The sequence below is a fragment of the Muscardinus avellanarius genome, assembly GCF_963383645.1.
Source record: "Muscardinus avellanarius genome assembly, chromosome: 17".
Lineage (NCBI taxonomy): Eukaryota > Metazoa > Chordata > Mammalia > Rodentia > Gliridae > Muscardinus > Muscardinus avellanarius.
The window spans coordinates 9,591,030-9,611,530 of record NC_137803.1 but is presented as its reverse complement, the minus strand read 5'-3'; the positions used below and the strand labels follow the sequence as shown (position 1 = coordinate 9,611,530).

The 20,501-nt window shown below is 40.7% G+C and overlaps 1 protein-coding gene across 1 annotated transcript; it reads right to left on the bottom strand.

The window, feature by feature from the left end:
* Nucleotides 1-10,618: 10,618 nt before the first annotated feature.
* On the bottom strand, nt 10,619-14,257 carry DSEL (dermatan sulfate epimerase like; the record flags this gene model as incomplete). Its single annotated transcript, XM_080714270.1, has 1 exon — nt 10,619-14,257. The coding sequence occupies one exon, from the start codon at nt 14,255-14,257 to the stop codon at nt 10,619-10,621; it is 3,639 nt and encodes a 1,212-aa protein (XP_080570396.1).
* Between the last annotated feature and the right edge of the window lie 6,244 nt (nt 14,258-20,501).

The window sequence follows — 20,501 nt, the reverse complement described above, 5'->3', positions numbered from 1 at the left end:
ACATTCTAAAAGTTAAATAAGGATGACCTATTAATGTTGTGATATAAATGAAACACTAATATGGTAAAATATGTGATTTTCCCCTACAACTAAATATCAAAGGCATTAGACAAACAAGTTTTAGCAGAGCCTCTCACTGGGCACAGAGATATAGTATGTACAGTCTTGAAATTTGGTGTGTCTTGGGGAGGTGCTCCACCACCTGACTTTGGGGTCCTTTTTATTTCTTTAAAATCATCCTTCAGACTGCTGTCCTTGCTGCTGGGAACATACACCCCAGCCCCTGCTGGGCAGGGAGACGGAGGGCATAGTGCCTATAATTATTAAATGTGACTTCAATTTAAAAATTTTGTATAAGAATGTATGCAGTATGGTGCTATTTACATAAAGTTTAAAATATACATAATTATACAGGATCTTGAGATGTATATTTTGGAATAAAAATGAAAGCAAAGAAACCAAATAAGGCAGCCGTAATTATCAAGGACAGACGCTACTTCTAAAATGTCTGGTGGGCTCAGAGGATGTAAAAATGAAAGGGTTTAACTACCAGTATTAACTATGGTGTTTTAGAGTAGAAGATGGTGAGTATATTCATAATCACTTTATAACTATCTTTTATATATATATCTTGTATCATATCATGACAACAGGAGGGCTTAACTACCAGTATTAACTGTGGAGTGTATAGGGTAGATGATGAGTACATTAATAATCATTTTATGACTATCTTTTATATGTATCTTGTATCATCATATTGTAGAGTTTATCTCTAAACCTCAGCTCTAGCCACAACTTATCAATACTATAGGGAATGCGTCCAACTTCCAGCTAGAGTCAATAAATCTTTTCATTCTCAACTGATGTTACATATCCCAAAAGCCTCCAGTTCAATATGAAGGAGCCACAGGACTGGTCTACGTGAGAATCAGCAGACAGGTGCTATCTGTTGACAGGGAACCAGTACAAGAAAGTGGCCGGCAATACACAAGAGAAGCTACTCACAGGAAAGGAGTTCCTCCCTACTGCACAGTGTAGGCTCTGAGCCTTGCTTTCTCAGCAGGAGGGCACATGGCCTCACTGAAGAAGTGTGTGCTGTTCTACAACCTTCCTTGCTAAAAGTCTGAGTTTTTGTTACTGGCTTTAGAAATTACTCTTAAAATTCAATCTACAGCCACAGAAGAAGGAAAGTATCTAAACTTAGAAAACATGACCCAGAAGATAAAATACTATAGAATAGTACCCTAACCCAAAGACTATGTGTGAATGACATGAATTAAGAACTTTATTCTATACTAAATAATTTCATATTAATATGAGCCTTTTTATGTATACTACTAAAGGCAGTAATAAAATATGCATATATACATATATACATACATGTATATACATGCATATATACATACATATACATACATATATAAGTATGCATAAATCTATAATTGCAGTACACTACCTCCAATTTGTCTCTCTATTCTATTATAATCAGAGGAGATAATGTAATATCCATGGGCAGGTTTAGATATTTCAAGTTGTATTCATACTTAATAAATAAACAGTTAAGCTGAAAAAAATTATACCTTTCAATATAGACCTCAAGTGTATATCTATCTACCAAATGAAGGTTGGAACATAAAGTTATGCTTCCAGTATAGAAATGGCACTTGAGACATGGAATAAAATTGGGTGTCACCCTCATACTTAAACTTTAAGAGTTTTCTATCTTAGTAAATCTTGTAAGTAAATACAATATGCTCAAGAAAAATTCAAAACTCAAAAATGATGGAAATTCTGAAGTGAAAGTTTGAATAAAATTAGTGCTTGAAACAGTGAAAAAGCTAGTACATCTAAATTAATATATTAATAATGTTATTAATAATGTAATTGTTAGTTTATATTTCTGTACAAGTTAATATATTAAACACTAAAATAAACAAATGGTTCTTTGGTCTGTATCTAAAGTCTATATGATCAAATGATCTAAAATCATTTAAATATTTTCTCACTAGTTAAGTGATAGATATAGCACTGTACACATGGCCTTGTATTCTATTAGGGCACATGCAGTAAGAGAATTAAAGTAAACATACCTCAGCTTGTTTGCTGTTTACCCATCTCTTTAACACTATTCAATAAGTAGAGATTTGGACTTGGTCACAAAGATGAAATATGTATTTTGATTAGGGGAGTATTGAGGATGTACCCAGGGGCCTTCTACCTCCGGGCTACACATCAAGACCGACTTTATTTTCATTGGAAACAGGGTCTCACTAAATTGTTGAGAGCCTCACTAAGCTTTTGAGGTTGGCTCTGAAACTGTGATCGTCCTGTCTCAGTCTCCCAAGTACTGGGATGACAAATGTGTGCCACCATGCCCGGCAAAATAGGTATTTTAATTAATTTTCATATTTAATTTTTAAAAAAATACCCTTGCAGCATCTCTGAAGAAGGTTTGCAGATAGAGAAGTAGAGTTTTGCATTAAGAAACTTGTCTTGAGCCTCGGAGCTAATACAGATTGACCAGGGGATTTGTGTTCAGTTATAATTCCAAAGCTCATATCCTATGTACAACTGTTAAATTTTAATGTTTGCAGTGGAAGTGTTCCTTTTCATATTACAGCAAGGAAATGGGGGAAAGGTAAAAGCAAGACCTGTGAAAAACTTAACAGGACAGTTTGACAATTATACAGAGTAAACCTTATGACTTTAAGGTAAATGGATTTTAGAAATTTTTGGCCAGGCGTGGTGGCACACGCTTGTATTCCCAGCATTTGGGAGGCTTAGAAAGGAGGATCACAGTTCACGGCCAGCCTCAGCTACTTAGTGAGGCCCTTTGCAACTCAGTGAGACCTTGCTTCAAAATAAAGAAGTAAAAATATAGGGCTGGAGGTATAGCTTGGAAGTAGAATGCCCCTGGGTTCCATCCCCAATACCAAAAAAAAAAAAAAAGAAGTTTTAAATGCGTGTAGTTCCAGCCTTGCCTCACAGCACGCCCCGGTCTTGGCCTTGCTGGTCCTGGCACCAGCCTAACCCCTCAGAAGGCTCCAATTCCGGCCTCGAAGGCCCCTGCACCTGCCTTGCCTCACAGCAGGCTCCGATCCCGACTTTGCTGGCCCTGGCACCTGCCTCACGAGGATGGAATGGGACGTGGACAGGATAAGGGCTAACTGGATGATGTGTGCTTGTATACCCTCACAAATCTTGTATTCCAATGTGATGTTTGACTACAACGCACCAATAAAAATATATTTTAAAAATCTTAGCTTGTGTAGGAAGTAGGAGATATATTTATTACTTACTGGTAAAAAAATTATTCAGGAGAGAACACGCTTTCATGATTTTAATTGAATACTAAGCATCAAAATATGGGATTTTCCCCATAATTTTTATTGATGTGTGTGATCCAAGGCAAATCCATTACTTGATCCTTCCTTTAATATTCCATTGGCAGCAAAGTTTATCCTATTTAAATAATGTATGTCATTCTCAAAGAAAGCATCTTACCTTGAAAAAAAATGTGTGTGCTCAAGTAAGTATGTTTCTATTTCTGTGTTCAGCAGTGGTATATTTTGGATAGTTATATAATCATTGTTGGGAAAATAAAAAGTAATAACTGCATGTATGCACATTTCAATTTACTTTGGCACATCTAGAGAGAAATAATTACAAGTGAGTTGATGCACATAAGACAGAAGTGTGTTGTGCTATAGTTAGCATTGAATAGAGTGTTCAGGTTAATGTTCGAAAATTAACAGTAAAAACCATGTACTTTATTGTGTGGGGCTAACTCTTATTAGCTCTATTCTTTATATGCACTTCTTTTTAACAGGTATCTGATAAAAGCAGTTTCATTAATTCTTGGTGACTTGACACAACCCCTTCAAAGTTTTATGAAATACTGCACTAAGACATTAAATTAAAATGTTTCAGTAATGTAAAAATAGGCTTATTTTAAAGTTCCTTCTAACTTTAACTGATCTACAAAAATAAAAATCAATCTTCTGGAACAAAATAGAGGAACATATAAGTGAGTATATAATTAAAACATCAAATGCTAATGCAATTAGGCAGTCATTTTTCAGGCTAATATAAAAAGGGTTGGAACATTCTTTGCATCACAGGATGGACAAGGTAGATGTTGATTATAGAAAGGAGGCAAATATTTTAATGCATCCATCAGCTCATTTAGCAAATGAGAGAAAGGGACTGATGTGCAGAAGAGGAAGTTAGAACCTCGAGGATGTCTCATCTGCCTGCATGTTTTTCTCCTTACATGAGTAAGGACACTGTCTATCTCTCATGTTCAGAAGAAGAGAGGAAGACTATGTATGAAAAAATACTGCAAACTAAGATGTATAACTACAATGAATCAATGGAAGAGGAAAAAAACACTTCATATATAGGATAGTTTAGAACCCGAGACATGTAAGAGAATTTTAACATCAATATGAACACACCTGAAGAAACATTACATCCATCCCAGCAGAATTGGTGTAATAAATAACTAGTTTAAACAAATAGTGGAGCTGGGCATGGTGGCGCACGCTTATAATCCCCGCGCTTGGGAGGCAGAGACAGGAGGATCGTGCAGGTTCGAAGCCAACCGTGTGCGCTGGCTTAGGAGACCCTGTTTCCAAATTTTAAAAACTGTAAAAATAGGTCTGGGAGTGTAGCCCGGAGGTAGAAGGGCTTCCAGGAACCCCAGTACCACCAAAAATAAAAATAAATAAATAAATAAATAAATAAATAAATAAATAAATAAATATAGTGGAAAACAGAAGGAGCAGTTGTGAAATGCCATCAGCTCATATTCTAATGCATTTTTATTTTTAATCAAATTTTATCTATATGGAGATCAAAAGAGCATTTTAAATACTTTAGGCAATGATAGAAATGATTGTCTTCAAAAAGCTTTCCTTTCCTTTATTATGTTTTTCTTTCCTTTCCTGCTTCATCCCTTCTCCACTGCTTCCTTCCTTCCCTTCCTCATTATCTTTCTTTCCTCTCTTATTTCCAAGCATTGTTTATAAGCCTTGGAAAAACTAAGATTTAAGGGGTGGATTCTGCTGAAACGATCCTTGTGAAATATCTGAGAATAAATAGGAAAGTTCAGTTTCAGTTGGTGCAGGCTTCTTTATGCCAAGAATCTTGTGAGAGGCAGAAGTGTTTCTTTATAATCCCTACTGGACTGTCAGCTCCCTGGATGGGCTACATTCCTTGTTGTGCCTGAGACCCTGGATCTGGGGTAGTGGAAGTACTGTGGGAAGGAGAAAAAAATAAGAATTACTGAAGTCTGGATAGGATACATTGAAATATCCTTGTTAACAGATAACCAACATGTGAGCACACGCACACATACACACCGCCCTCATGCATTCTTTGGTCTTTAGGGCATCTTCTGGTGTTTGATAATAGACAGTGTTCTTTGTTATAGTATTGAGTTATAGTATTTACTCAACAGTATTGAGTTGAGTAAATCGGAATGGTGGATGTCATTGATGTTGCTGCTTTAGCACTTATATGAATAGCCTTGAATCTCCTCTGGAAGGGCTACTCATCCATGGCGTGTGCTCTGACAATTACGGAGTCAAAATCTAAGTAAGAAAAAAAAAAGTGGTGATCTCTTTCTTCATTTACCAGTCATAAGTTCCTGAATGCAATAAACTCTTCTTTATAAACACACCATGTCTACTACAGAACAGATGTGACTTTGTTTTTACCTTCCCTTAAGTGTTCTCTTCTTGTTGAATTCCTAATAGGTCTGAAGCCACTAGAGAGAGATTTCCAATTCTTCCCTGGGCCAGGTTCAAAGTCAATCAACTGATGTGTTCTTCTGCCCTATGCAATCAATACCTTGACAGCTGATACCCAGTAAGTATAGAGAATGAGTGAATTAATGAATAAATTATAAATCCATTCAAAATCCCTTCAGAGAACTCTGGGGTCAGAAAACTGCATACGTTTTGATCAAGCCACTTACCAGCTGATTTGATTTGGATAGATCACTTGAAAGGAGGTTCAAATCTATGTAAAACAAGTACTAAATAGGGATGTGAAGATTTTTCATGAGTGATACAAAAACTTATTCAATATGTAGTATATATTAAGTGATTAATTAATGATAAATCTTTTTTCTACTATTAAAAAAGTCCTCACTATGCCAATTACTTGGGGGCAGATCTTCAGTATGTTTCAAGGACCTGCAAGAAGTCTCTGTTTTAGCATTATCATGTTTGAATAAAAATCTTACCAGTGTGTGTATGGTGGGGTGGCGAGAACTTAGTACAGGCATTTTCTTTCTGTTTAAAGTTGCAGAACCTGGACTTACAATTTAATAACTGGGGTAGAGAAACTCAAGTTTATTGGCTAAACTTATAAGATCGGATATCAATATTAAACTTGCCCTGTAGCCGGGCATGGTGGCGCACACTTGTAATCCCCACTCTTGGGAGGCAGAGACAGGAGGATTGCGCAGGTTCCAAGCCAGCCGCGCACGCTGGCTTTGCAGACCCTGTTTGCAAATAAAAATGTAAAAATATGTCTGGGGGTGTAGCCCGGAGGTAGAAGGGCTTCCAGGAACCTCAGTAACACCAAAAAATAAAAATAAATAAATTTCCCTTAAACATTTTAATTTTTACATTAGTCATGGAGTCTTCTATACATAGATCTGTAAACTAGTTTAGGATCTTCAGTCTATGCTTTCTTTCCCACATAACTGAATACAACGTTAGGGGAAAAGAACAAAAACTTCAGTGGTTTAGAAAATATAATTGAAACAACTTTAGGAAGCAGAACTAATTAAACATGAATTATTTGGATTTAATATAGTCTAGAGCCATGAAAATTGAGGCTCAAGCATCTACAAGTTTTTTGGTTGCCTGCTTAGAGAACATTAAAATCAAGTATTTATTGTCCTCTGTGCAAAAATCCAAAGTCATGTGAATCTTAAAAAAATAGTTGGGTAATTTTTCTGCTTTAATGAAGTAAAATAATGATTAATCATTCGACAATTAGATAATAGAACCATTAGACAACTTGGTCAACATATAAATAATCAGTAATAATCAGCAAATAGTCTACATACTCAATGTCAATATAGTTTAATGTTGAGCACTCTTACCTCTGAAAGTGGTGTTATATTGACTCTATTTAAATTTTCCCTAATCAGTTAAACGTGTGTACGTGTGTGTGTGTGTGTGTGTGTGTGTGTGTGTGTGTGTGTGTTACAGCCCTATTTTTTATTCTTTATTTTGAAACAGGGTCTCACTGAATTGCAAAGTACCTAAATATTAGCTGAGGCTGTCCATGAACCAGGATCATTCTATCTCAGTCTCCCAAATGCTGGGATTACAAGCCTATGTCACCATGCTCAGCTAAACTTTTTCTAATTATGACCAAAGTCAATTAAGTTAAACAACTCTGAAATTTGAAAAGTTATCATTGTTTACTCACTTATAAATGTGATATAACTTATATTCCAAGAATATCTAGGGTCTTGGGTGATGTACAATAATTTCTTTTGATCAATGATGCCAATCAAATATAACTGTCAGACAGGAGGACTAATATATTTATAAGGGAAATGTTTAAGACCTGTGTGGGAGAAGGTAGTGCTTCTTCTTTGAATATATTTGCAAAAGGGAATATGCCATGTCATCTGATGTTCTTTGGAATTTGACATAAATTAGGATTATCCTATTCTTTCCAGACACTTATTAATTTTTCTGTCAAAAAAATAAAAACAAATGCCTCATATTTTGGAATCTAGACTGAATATGTACACGTTCTTGTGTTGTGTTTTATATTTTAAATTAAACCCTGCAAATTATATTCAGAGATTTAGCTTTATTCTCCTGAACAGATTCTATTTCCCATCCTCTCTGAATTTTTCATTATAGTAAATTCAAATCTAGATGTGCCTATTTCTTCCTGTATATTTCTGTGTTGTTGTAAACTTTTGAGGAACAAATATTATAGTTATATACTTTTGTCTGCCAAAATAATGTATCTTTTCAAAATACTAATATGCAATTGTTTTAATAACAACATAAATTATCCCAAATTATGCCTAAACTGTGAATGCTAATGAATAGTGATAATCCTTCCTCATTTGCAAGATGGTAAGTGTAGAAGCTACTCAAATTTCTCATGAATGACCCTGAGTGCAGGACGTGAGGATGTGCTAGGATAGTGGGTCACCTTAGGTATTCAGACTGTAAGTCAGAGGATCTCAAGCATATGCATGCATAGCCATGAATGTGTCGACCCCTTAGCCATTAACTGTGCTCCTTACAAAGGAGTTAACAAATAAAGTATGCTCAGCAAACTTTCTATTTTAGAATTAACCAAGTAGTAGGGCTTGTGTCTGAAAATTTCCCCTGGGGTGGGAATGGGTGAGTATAGAAATGGGTAAATACAATCTGCATTGTTATGTTGGGATGAAAGTCAGGATGCGCTCTAAAGGTCACTTAGGGGAAGTCTGTGTCTTTCTGTTGCTATCAGCATACCCCGTTTTCATTCTCAGAATGACTCACTTTCCACGTCTTCTGCCCTCAGCCCTCCACGCACTCCATTTGGCGCTCTTCTGCTTGTGAGTGTGTTTCTGTGTAACATTCAAAGAAAAGCAGAAGTTTCTGCTATCTTCTTTGATACCTGCGCACATTTGTAATTCTGACCTCGGAAGGCCCTAATACTACTTCCAAGCCACAGCCTTTTTATTTGATCTGGTTTGAGATCACACATCCTGGGAATTGAAAGCAAACACGGAGACTCTGGGCGATAGTGAGAACAGTGTTATCATGCATGTTGCAGTTTTACATGTCTGTTGATAACCCTGAGATAGGAAGAACAACTGTCCTTCAGAATAATAGTGTAGTTTTAAGTTTACATGTCTGTTGATAACCCTGAGATAGGAAGAACAACTGTCCTTCAGAATAATAGTGTAGTTTTAAGTCCACCATGCCCCTTTACCCTGTATTAATATTAATTCATTTTGGCATTACGAAGGGAAACTTATGAGAGCTGTGGAAGGAAATAAATGTGGGGGAGGGGGAACACTTTCCACTCATATCATGATGGAAGAAAAAGGACAAACAAGTTAGATGTAGCTGGAATGTAACATATCCACAGCTTTATCACTCTGGAGGCACATTTTGACATAATAACAAACTACTGAGAGAAACACTTTTATCTAGGTCAGAATGACAGGCTCCAAGTGTTAGCGAGCTTGAGGGAGCTACAGTTTGTAGTCTGAAGCATCAGGAAGCAACTGCAATCTGTACAAAGATTTTCATCACGTCTCAGCACTGCCTGATAGTTTCAATCCAATGCATTGTAATTATCCCACTGGCTTATAATGGTATAGCACTTTGATTTCAGAACCTACCAAAGTAAAATGAGCCACATTTGATGTTGACTACATTTATAATAAGATGCAGATGGTAAAGGAAACAGATGCCTCTGACATCATCTCCCATTTGCAGACACTGGCGGTCTGTAAACTCACTCAAAAGGATGCAAGATAAGTCAGGCAGTTTTCCAATTCTGTTTCCAGTTTAAAAAAAAAAAAACTGGCAACAGTGGTGCTGCTTTGAGTCATGCAGTGGTAATTCCACACACACAAAAAGTTTAATTCGAAGTCTGTGTCAGTATTTAATGTGAAATTAATCATCGACATAAAATAAAAAATCTCCACAAGTACTGGAAGTTTAGCAATTAGTGATTGCTGGTTGTTTTCCTTGACAGTGACAGAAAGGATAGGGAGGGAGTGGTATGATGGTGAACAGCTGTAGCTTCTGGGAAAGAAAAAAGAAAGTTTTTAAAAATCAAGCATGTCCAAAATAGTCTACCAGCCTTCAGCACCCTGACTGTCCACACAGATTTTTTTCTTATTTTTGTTAAGTAAGAAAACTTTAAGGAGGAGGCTTTTCAGGTCACTGTTTCTGAATTCCAAACAAAATAAAGCTTTATGGTGTAGTTCCATCTGTATCTGGCAGAAGGAATCCTATATTTCTGATATATAAGAACTCATACCATTTTCCCAGTGATATCATTGAGCATTATATAAAGCAAAAGGCATTCTTTTTTTTTTTTTTTTTTTAGTTTCTTTGTGCAAGGTTAAGTGTGCTAGAAGACCTTTTGAAATAGATAAGAACTTTTGTAGTCCATCATGAAAGCGAGTGATGCTCAGATAAAACAGCAAACTGCAAGGCCTTTTAGTAGTGTTTGAGGTCCCAAGATTGATTAGCACGGTTACAGATGAAGACAAGTTAAACAAAATTCTCTAACATTTTCCCATGTCCCCAGAACCCCACAATATAATATCATCTATGCTTCTGTAGCAGAAACATATGTTTAGCAGAAAAACAAATTAGGAAACAAAGGCAAAAACAGTAGGAACATAAGAATAAATCCTGCTAGGCCAAATATGATGCCTATTTTTAAAATAATCTCTCTGTGCAAGTAAGACTGGAATCCACACGCACGTGCGCCCGCGCGCGCACACACACACACATACACACACACACACACAGAATACAAGAATAAACAAACTCTTCTAAGTCATATCCACAAAGCGGGCTGGGAAGCATTAGTGCAAATTTCTGCTGACCTGCAGCGTTTAGTCCATAGACTTTGGATATCCTAGACGGTCCATCAGAGTCCAGCAGATGCTTTCAATTAGTTTAATCTCATCTCTAGGCAAGTTTTGTTTCCAAACATTAGCATTAGTTGGCGATATTTCCCCTTCATAAGGAAGATAAAAAAGGTTCGTGGATGTGGCAAACAGTATTTGGTTTAAACTAGCCGGAGACAAAGGAATTCCAAGAAAAGCAAAAATCCTTTCAGTAGTTTTCTGAGGAAAATGAACAATATCTTCAAACTTGACCAGCTGATAGCTTGTAGGCAGCAGATCTGTATTTATCCTCATGGCTGCTGCTGTGTTTGCTAGCCACAAATGAGACAATAAGGAGACAGCGTTTGATTTGGGTTTCTCTAATTCTTGCCTCAATGGTTCATACTCCAAAGCGTAGCCGGAATTTCCGCTACATTTGCTGTTCTCTCCTTCCATTTTAAACAACTTTGCCAAGTGTTCTTGGACATTTTTCAAAGTGTAAAGACTTGGCTTGCTATTGTACAACATTGAGTAAATCCATGCCCGAGGGTCTCTTACTACGTACAATGCTCTCATGGAAGCTCCCAAAACTTCCTGGAAAAAATGAAGCTTTAATGTCCAGCTACCACTACTTAAACTAAGCACGGGACGTGCATGAGGGTAATAGACCAGGTGTCTCCTCAAGGCCCTGATATATTCAGCATCTCTATCAAAGGCGCCTTTCATTCTACTTCTTTGTTCCGGCAAAGACTCTCTTCTTTTCAGTTTTCTTCTTTTATCCTTATTTGCCATGAAATACTGGGCCAGTTTACCCCTGTTGGGTTCGTGCAGGTGGATGTTTTGCAGATGTAGTTTTGTGTCCTGAACTAAAGACTGCAACCAACCTCGGAGTATGCGGAAATGTCCACTGTGGACATCGGACACCTTCCATTCGCAAGCGTCCACAAATGAGTCAATTTCAAATTCAGTTTCAGGGATATCAATGTAGGCGGTCGGGACTCTGATGTAGAGAAAATCGCTACTGTTGAAGAAGAGCTGCTTGAGAATTTCAGCTCCTGAACCAGGAAGTGAGGTAATGACAACATCAGGAAGATCCACACGGTGCCCTTCCGCAGACACGGCCTTCTTACTGGACTTAGCCTCTGACCTCGCCCATTTCGCACAGATGGGCTGAGTGCACGTGCTCCACACATCCAGAAGTTCAATAAACCACAGAGCGATGACAAGGATGAGTATCCAACGCATTAGCTTTCTAAAAGAAAGGTAAAACCGCCACTGAAAAGTCAAAATGACCAAACTAACGCACAAAATTAATCCAACAGCAATGTTAAATTTGAATCCAAAGGGGAAGATATCTCTGTCTTGTTTTACAGGCTGTATTACCTCTTGAGTGCCCAAACCAAACCGTGTTATCTGGCCTTCATCGGCCACATTGGCAAAGCCACCAAATCCCAGGTAACTGAATCTCGTCTTCAGGTTACGGTAGTCAGTTACAATGGAAACAACATGTTCAGTATTATTGACATTGAGAGAAAGCTGAAGTCCAGAATTGGAATTATCAATGAACCTGCAGCTGGAAACATTGACATATGGCCCATAAAAGACATACGCGATCCTTGTGATTGTGGATTCCATCTGAAATGTAACATTAACAAATTGAGTCCACCGTTTCTTGAACTCGGCAGCTTGTTCTGCTTCCTGGATACTAGCCACGGGGCTATTGCCACGATGGTCAAACCAAAACATTTTGTAGTGTGCGTCCCACACGTCCATCATGGCACCATGATACCGATTCATGAACCTATATGGTATGTATTTAAAATCGATGTCCAGGTTATGAAAGAAGGCACTGACAGAATTTACCGGGGAAGCTTCCTGCCTCTCGATGTGGTCGACGACCAGTAGGGTTTGAGAATTTAAGAGAAGTAAAGCACGATACACACTTTTCAGTCTCATTGCAGAGGAATAAGCAGACACTGCTTCCCCACTCACAAATATCCTGTCCCCATGCTGAGAGGCGGTGATGATTTCCCCAGCAGCATCACCCACCTCCTCACCGGTCCATTTGAGCCACTGTGCACATTCTCCCAGCTGACCTTCCCAGGGCTTATTACACTGGCTTGTGGGTGATGGAGCAAACACCAGTACATTGTTGAGGTGGCTCAGCTTTGGTCCATAGAGAGCTTCGGAAACAAACACTTGCCCATTAGGGGCAAAAGTAAAGGAGTTCTGATCTGGATGCTCGTGTCCTGGGTTAAAGCTTCTCCAGCCATCAATCCAGGAGTACGGCTGGAAGTGAACTATGTCGTACACAGCTCGTCCCCCCAGCTTCCCGGATTTAAAAGACACGAAGGTATTGGTTTGTGTGTTTGGCAGCCCCGCCCCATACGTAACAACACCCCAGTTTGGAAATGTGTGCAATTTTGCAGTACCGTATTCAGCAGGCGGCTGTGGGGTGAGCTGAGGATCATACCAGATGTATTCGGTATGAAGAGTACTCCATCTCTGGGCAGTGGAGGGTACCATCGGTCCATCTTTAGGTCGGTGCTTCCTAATTTGCTGAGCTAACCAATTTCCAGCTCCATTCTTTAAGATGAATTTATCCAGGAACACTAGCTGGCTCTCTGGACCATAAAACCAATTATAATTGGAATCCGCTATGCCCACAGTTCTTTGGAAGCCCGGCAAAAGGGTGGCATAATAGAACCAAAAGTGCATCTTTAGCCAGTTATTACCCAAATTATTGATATTAAAATGCCGCTGTGCCAAAAAAACATACTGCGTGATTGACTTAGCTGTGTAGCTTCCATAGGCCACGCCCTCATCCAAAGAGCCATCAACAATATGATTCAGTAGAAACATGGTCTTTTCCATCACATCGACTACAACCTGTTTCCATATATTTGCCTTAGATCCTTTATCTGCCCCAGTCACCAAGGCCCCTGTGAGTAACGCGATCATATTAGTAGCTTGGTGGTTATGGAGGAGTTGTTTGCCCCACGAGCGGACCTTGGAATACTCATACATTTCCTCAGTAATAACCCATATTTTTTCCAGGTACTTTTGTCTTCGATGATAATCTAATAAGTTATATAAAAAGTCAAAGGCAGTGGCAAACCCCGTTAAGGAATGTCCAATTGGAACCTCATCTCCTGGCGCACTCTCCACCAGCCAGTCCTTGTAGCTAACCATCCTGTCCATATATTCTAAGACGAATACAAAGGCAACTTTGTCTTCGGGACATAACAAACAGTATAGTGCTAACGGAGGCAGATTGTTTCCATAAATTTCATTCCACTTGGCAGCAAAATCGGCATGCCTGGGTGGAGGTAGGTAGTACGCTGGGTTGGACAGCATCACCGTCACTGCACCTCTGATTGCTTTAAAAAGATGCAGATGGCTTGTGCGAGACTTTTGTCTCATTGCTTGGATTTCTCCAGCATCAAAATATAGACTTGGATGAAGCATACTTCTCCTCGGCTTTTGGTCGGGTCTGAAATCTTGCACTCTCTGGGTCTTAAACTGGTCTATATCGTCTGTGAAAATGGCCCATTCAGAGTAATTGCTCACAGGTTTTTCACAAGTGGAGAAACCAACCGTCACTAATGTTAAAAATAGGAAATGTCCTGTGAACATTAACGCCATGATCCATGGGGAAGATCCTTTCCTTAGGCATACATATTAAACGGGGTGTTTGACGTGTGTTCCATCTAGTTAGTAGAAAACATACATTAAAGATCTTAATAAAGCAAATTTTCAATCTTATCTGCTGTGAAATCCAGCTGACATTCAGTTCACTGAAAGCAAGTGCAGTGCCAAAAAGAAAACCTTACACTGCGTATGTGTGTCCCTGGCACAGTTCTGCTTTCAATAAAACTTCAAGGAATATGAATACCCCTCACTTTTCCATATACACAGGGAACAGTGGTATAGTAAAAAATACTATGCATTGAGCACTTACTTCCTTTACATAATATGTTAACATGAAGCATCAAAACATACATTTTAAAACAGAGAGAGAGAGAGAGAGAGAGAGAGAGAGAGCACTCCAAAATTAAAAATTAAGAGTCAACCCTGGCACAGGAAACCGCCACTGGTGATAAATGCATCGTACATGTATGATGAGTCTCTGTGTTTGCCCAACAATCACAAAGTAATGGCATTCCGGGAGTGAGAAGAATCAGTTATTATTCCTCTTAACTTTGGATGCTTCTTGGTTTGTGAATTACTTCTTCCATTTCAGAGAGAGAGAAAAAAAAACACCTTGAAATGTGTTCAAAGTCCTATGTGGTTTTAAGGAAATCACAATTCCTGCCTTCGTTTCAAATATGTCTTTTTCAGGCTTACTTACTCATCAGCTTATACGACACAGAGAAAGCATTTGCATGTCTTCTTTTATCAGCTTCTTCTATGCAACTCTACAAATCTAATCTCTTCAGCCACCTAGGTACTTCTCTTCCAATCATGAAATAACCACCAATGGGGAAAGAAAAGTCCCCTTCCACCAACAGCAAGGTCTCTTTTCTGTTCCTTTTTCATGGCAATTCTTTCTGGGGGGAAAACAAAACACAGCAATTCTCTGAGGCTACAGGTAGCTAAGAGCAAAGAAAAAACTCATGATCCAAATATTCTACAGTCGATTCATAGAAATTTTAAGATCAAAATAAAAACTGACAGTATATGTGATCTATGTTAGCTCTTAAGAATTTTCTTATACTTTTTATGTACATATTTGGATTCCAATGGATGTTACCAGATGATAAGCAACTACAGGATATGTTTACATATATGTAAACATATATATCGTGTGTGTGTATCTTCTGGCTTCGTTTAGTCATTTATAATGTTTTTATTCAAATGCAGTTAAAGATAAATCCTGCTATCATCCTTATGATTTTGAACTAACCAACAAAGAACCCAGGGAATAAAGAGTAAATGTTGAAGAAAACAGTTGTTTAAAAATTTCTGGCTGAAGGTTTAAATCCCGAGAGCTCAGAATGTGTCCTCCTGCGGAGAACTACTAAGACCACGCACTGTTCTCAGAGGAAAAGGACCAGGCGTGGGCCAGAGGAATGTCGGCTCTCACCTGTAGCCGCCTGCGACATCCTCGGCAGTGACCGCCAGGGGGCGCGCTCGCCCAGGTCTGCGGAGCCGCCTCTCCTGTGCGGGTCTCGGGTTCTGAGAGCCTCACCAAGTTTCAGTGTTGGACAAGTCTCTCCGTAGGAAACACTCACGCTAGGAGTTTCCTGATCCGCCCCGCCTGTTGCATTTTTTAATTCGCGTCGGCGCCACCCGTCGCCCCCTCCTGCGCTCCCCACTCCCCGACCTCTGGCTGTGGTTTTGGGGGGCAGAGACCCCCTCAATGGCCGAGGCGCTTACCTGGGCACACTGCGAAGGCTCTCCGGGCTGCGTCGGTCCCCAGCAGGGCGGGGGTGCAGAGTTTGAGGAACTGCTGGCACCCGGGGGCCGGGCCGCCGTCCTGCAGGCTCCCGCGCCCCGCCGGGCTGCGGCGGGTTGGTGTCCTCCGCCGCCCGGGTCCCGAGCCGGCCAGCCCGGACACGCCCGCCCTCGGGAGCGCCGGACGATCCAGGGGGCAGCCCGCGCCGCTGGGGGGAAACGTGGGGCCGGGGCTGCCGGGGCTCCGTGTCCAGCCGAGCGCGGCGTCCAGAGGCCGTGATGCCGCCGCGGCCGCCGCTCCTCCGTGCCAGCTCTGGACGCGCGGCCCGGGGAGGGCGAAAGACAGCGGCGCGGGCCGGCGGGGGGCGGGGCCTGGAGGAGAGGGGCGGGGCCGGGGCGGGGCCGTAAGAGAGAAAGACCGCCGCGCGGGCCTGGGAAGGGCGGGGACTGGCGGAGAGGGGCGTGGCCGGGGCGGGGCCGTAAGAGAGAAAGACCGCCGCGCGGGCCTGGGAAGGGCGGGGCCTGGCGGAGAGGGGCGGGGCCGGGGCGTGGCCTCGGGAGGCTAGGGAACGCGACGCGGCCCGGCGGGAGGGGTGGGACTTGGGGCGGGGGCGGGGAGTCGGCGTGGCCTTGGTTGGAGAGAGGGCGTTGCAGACCTATGGGCAGGAGTTGAGGCCGGGTAAAAGAAAGCGCTGGGGCAAGGGGCGGGTCAAATGGTAGGGGCGGGGCCTGGGCGGGGCCTGGGCGGGGCCAAGCTTTCTGGGAAGCCTAACAGGGAGGATCCTGGCAGGCTGGTGCTGGTGTTCTGGGCGACAGCGGACCTTGCTCCAGGTCCGGTAGATCTGAAGAAGGGGGATGTTTGGGAAAGCGGATGTCTGAAGATCTCCCTGCGCTGGCATTAAGATTTGTTGGTTATGCGAAGACGACTGTGAACAAAGCCAAAGAAGGAAAAGAGAGGGGTGTGTAGGGTTAACTCCAAGGAAGGGATGCGCACTGTTGGTCTGGGGTGCTGAGTGAGGACAGGCTGGAGGGGGGAGGAGTGAGCATTTTCTGAAGCTGAGAAGCAACCTGGCTGAGGTTGCTGTCGTAGAAAAGGGAAGGCAAAATGCCAGTGTTAATATGTGAAAACAGCTTCAGTAGCACAGGTGCTAAAGACCAAGGCAAAACAAAATGACTGAATATAATCAGCAGTATAATCTTCAGCAGTATAAATAGGGGCAAATATGGACAAATAGAGGACTCAGAAACCGAAACAGCCATTCTTTAAAAACCTACATACAGGAAGGAGAAGGTGGTGTGCCTCGATCATGATCAATTTGTGTGCTACTGCAGGGTTTAGAAGTCCCGGAGCAGGCTGTGACTCTTGATATACTAGACACATGGACCTTCTCATAGATGTCAGATCACAGGAGCCAATCAGAGGTCTCACCACTACTATCACAAAAAACTCAGTAGTAATAAGTATACAGTAAAATACCAAGCTTGACAAATGAAAATTCCATCCCCAGTTGGGGATTAGTTCCACCTCAGTCTCCTCCTGACTCCTACTGTTCAGTAATATGAACAGATATATCCATTTTAAAAACCGAGTGTCTTGCTTAGATCACTTTTTGGTACAAAGCAGAAAAGTAAGTAGGACATTACTTGCAGAATATATTTTGAAGCAATTAACTGTAGGTGAAAGTTGGCTTTTTTTTTTTTTTTTTTTTTTTTGCTAGAGATTGATCTTAAGGTCATTCATTCTACCTCTGAGCTGCAACTCCAGCCCTATTTCTTTTTTATTTTGAAAACAGAATCTTGCTACGTTGCTAAGTCTTGGTCTCCAACCTGCAATACCCCTGTCTCACCCTCCCAAATACTGAGATTACTGGTGTGCACCACCACAACTAACACCAGCCCAACGAACCATCTTCTACTTTGTACCAGTGAGAATCTTGCCCCAATTCAGTGGATAAACTTGCCCTTAGCCCTGCAGAAACCGTACTTATTCTGTAGCTTTTCTTATGGTATTCAACACCCAGTCACTCCCACTGAATAGAGTCACTTTTTCTGATTACTGAATTTATCTCATCATTTTGGTCACACCTCACAAGCATAATTTCCTAGTAAATATTTTCCTAATTTCCTGACGCGGCAGGCATTACTGTAGTACTATGTTTGCTGGACTCGTATCCAGCCCTGGGTTTGATAATTTTATGTTTCACCTGGCTGATTCCTGTCCTCCAGCCAAAGCTTCATCAAGTGATGAGTTGAAGTCAGTTTTCTTTGTAACTCATGTATCTGAACTCTTGACAATTGGGCTCACAGAAAGCCTTGTCTCTACCAAAATTCTATTGAAAACAAGGGTCGTCCTTTGACCTCTGGAAGCAGAATCTCCCACAGATATCTTCATTGTTCCTCTGTTGTTACCCCTGATAGAGGAAGACTCAAGACCTCCAGCCTCCTTACATGGGGGGAAGATAGAGCCTGGCTGGAAAGATGCAAAATTTGCTGCAGAGATGAAAATGCCCAGTAATTGGTTTTAGAAAACAGAGTAAATTTTCAGACCACTTCTCTGGACAAAGTGTGCAGAGAGGGCGATTTTATTCTGTGTTTCCAAAGTGCACCATGATAGAAGAATAGATGAATCGGGGAGAATCAGTGCATGGACATCTGCCAGGCAAATATTTTTTTTTTTTACTTCCAACCTATCACTGAATTTTTAGAACTGTTAACGTAATATGATCATTGTCACTCTGCAGATGAATGAGCACAGGTCAGACTCCATGGCCTTCGCGTTCCGGCCCATGCATTTGGGCTGAGCTGTGAGGATGCAGCCATACGCCCAGCTTTCTCAGATGAAATTTCAGGATAATTTATTTTGAACAGGCATCTCCTCACAGTTGTGAAATGTGAGTGCACTGAAATAAAATAGGAGCCACAGCTGAACAATGCAAGTCATCGGCAAAAAGGGTGATAGGTAAATGGCACTATTAAAAATGAAAAGAGTCTTCTTTCCTCTGAACTAAAAATGGATTGCGCCAATTATTGTTTCTTCCACATACAAAGATGGTACAAAGTTAGTTAATTATAAATAATGCATCCAACCATAGACGGGGTGAGCTATATGCTATGTTATTGTACATTAAAAACCTTTATGAGTGTGGCAAGAGACACATATACCAACAGCTGCTAAATGCAGAACACTGGAGTCATATCTTATGTTAATGAAAGTGAAGAACAGTAGGTCTGTTGCTCTAGGGATTTCCTCCACATAAAAAGATCTTAAATTTACATGAGATTTTACAGTGATTTCAATGAGCTTGTGAAAATGTGGTTTTGCTTGCAGATCTCTCAATTATCCTCAGCCACCCACCTGACATCCGAGAGTAAGTGCTTTTTGGAATACATCCCCCAAGACAGAAGCCCTTCTCTCACCTCCTTCCCTCTCTTCCTCCATTATTTTCCTCTTTTACTCCCTCTTTTTATTCTTTCCTTTTCTCTCTCCCTTTAACTTCTTTCTTTTTATCTCCCTCCCTTCCTTCCTTCCTCCCTTCCTTCCTTCTTTCTCTCTCCCTTCCCCTTCCTTCCTTCCTTCCTCCCTTCCTTCCTTCCTCCCTCCTCCTTCCTTCTTTCTTTCTTCTCTTTCTTTCTTTCTTTCTTTCTTTCTTTCTTTCTTCATTTCTTTCTTTTTTGAAGTATCTATTTCAGAACCCGTCATGGTATGTTGGATGTGTATGGAACACTGAACATGAATTATCCAGCCCCATTTTATGGTAGAAGAGAAAAGGGAATATAGGTCTAAAATGGGTTTCTGAATTGAGAGAATTGCAAGCCCTTTTTCTCTGAAGTATGCTCAAAAGCTTGTCACCACACTACCCATAGTTGGAGCTATGTTTGGGTGTGACTTAATTTGAATGGCATCTGGAAAGCTAGCTTGTGAAGCCAGGAAACATTTTAAAGAATGTCTACAGGAATTTTATGTCTGAAGATAGATAAATTCAAGTTCTGAGCCTTAGAACTATATAGTCTGCATAGAATAGGCTGTAGGACTATACAGTCATACGCTCATATACAGTAGTAGAGTCTTACAGAACAATGGAAAGCAAACAATAAAACAAGCAAGACATTATATAAAGTATCTGAGCGGCAATCTTATTTATTGTTGATATATTATTCTGGTGGATTGTTTATAATTGGAGCCAAGATATTCAAATACTAATTGGTGTGCATTTAGCAACTGGTCTCCAGGGCCTGAGCTTGCACGTGGCACAAGCATCTGACTCTTCAGCTGGCTGTGTTAGTCTCCTCTTAGCATAGCCCTTCTTGATAAGGCTTTCACTTTAGAGGTCAAATGCAGACTTTTTGAACCACTCACCAGGGCCAGATGTGCCTTAGATCGAACCACTGGCAATACTAGAAGTGCTATTTGCCCCCTGAGTTTAGGGATATAGTAGCTGTGACTATTTAGAAACAGTCACCGAATGTAAGCAACAAATTGTATTGCACAATC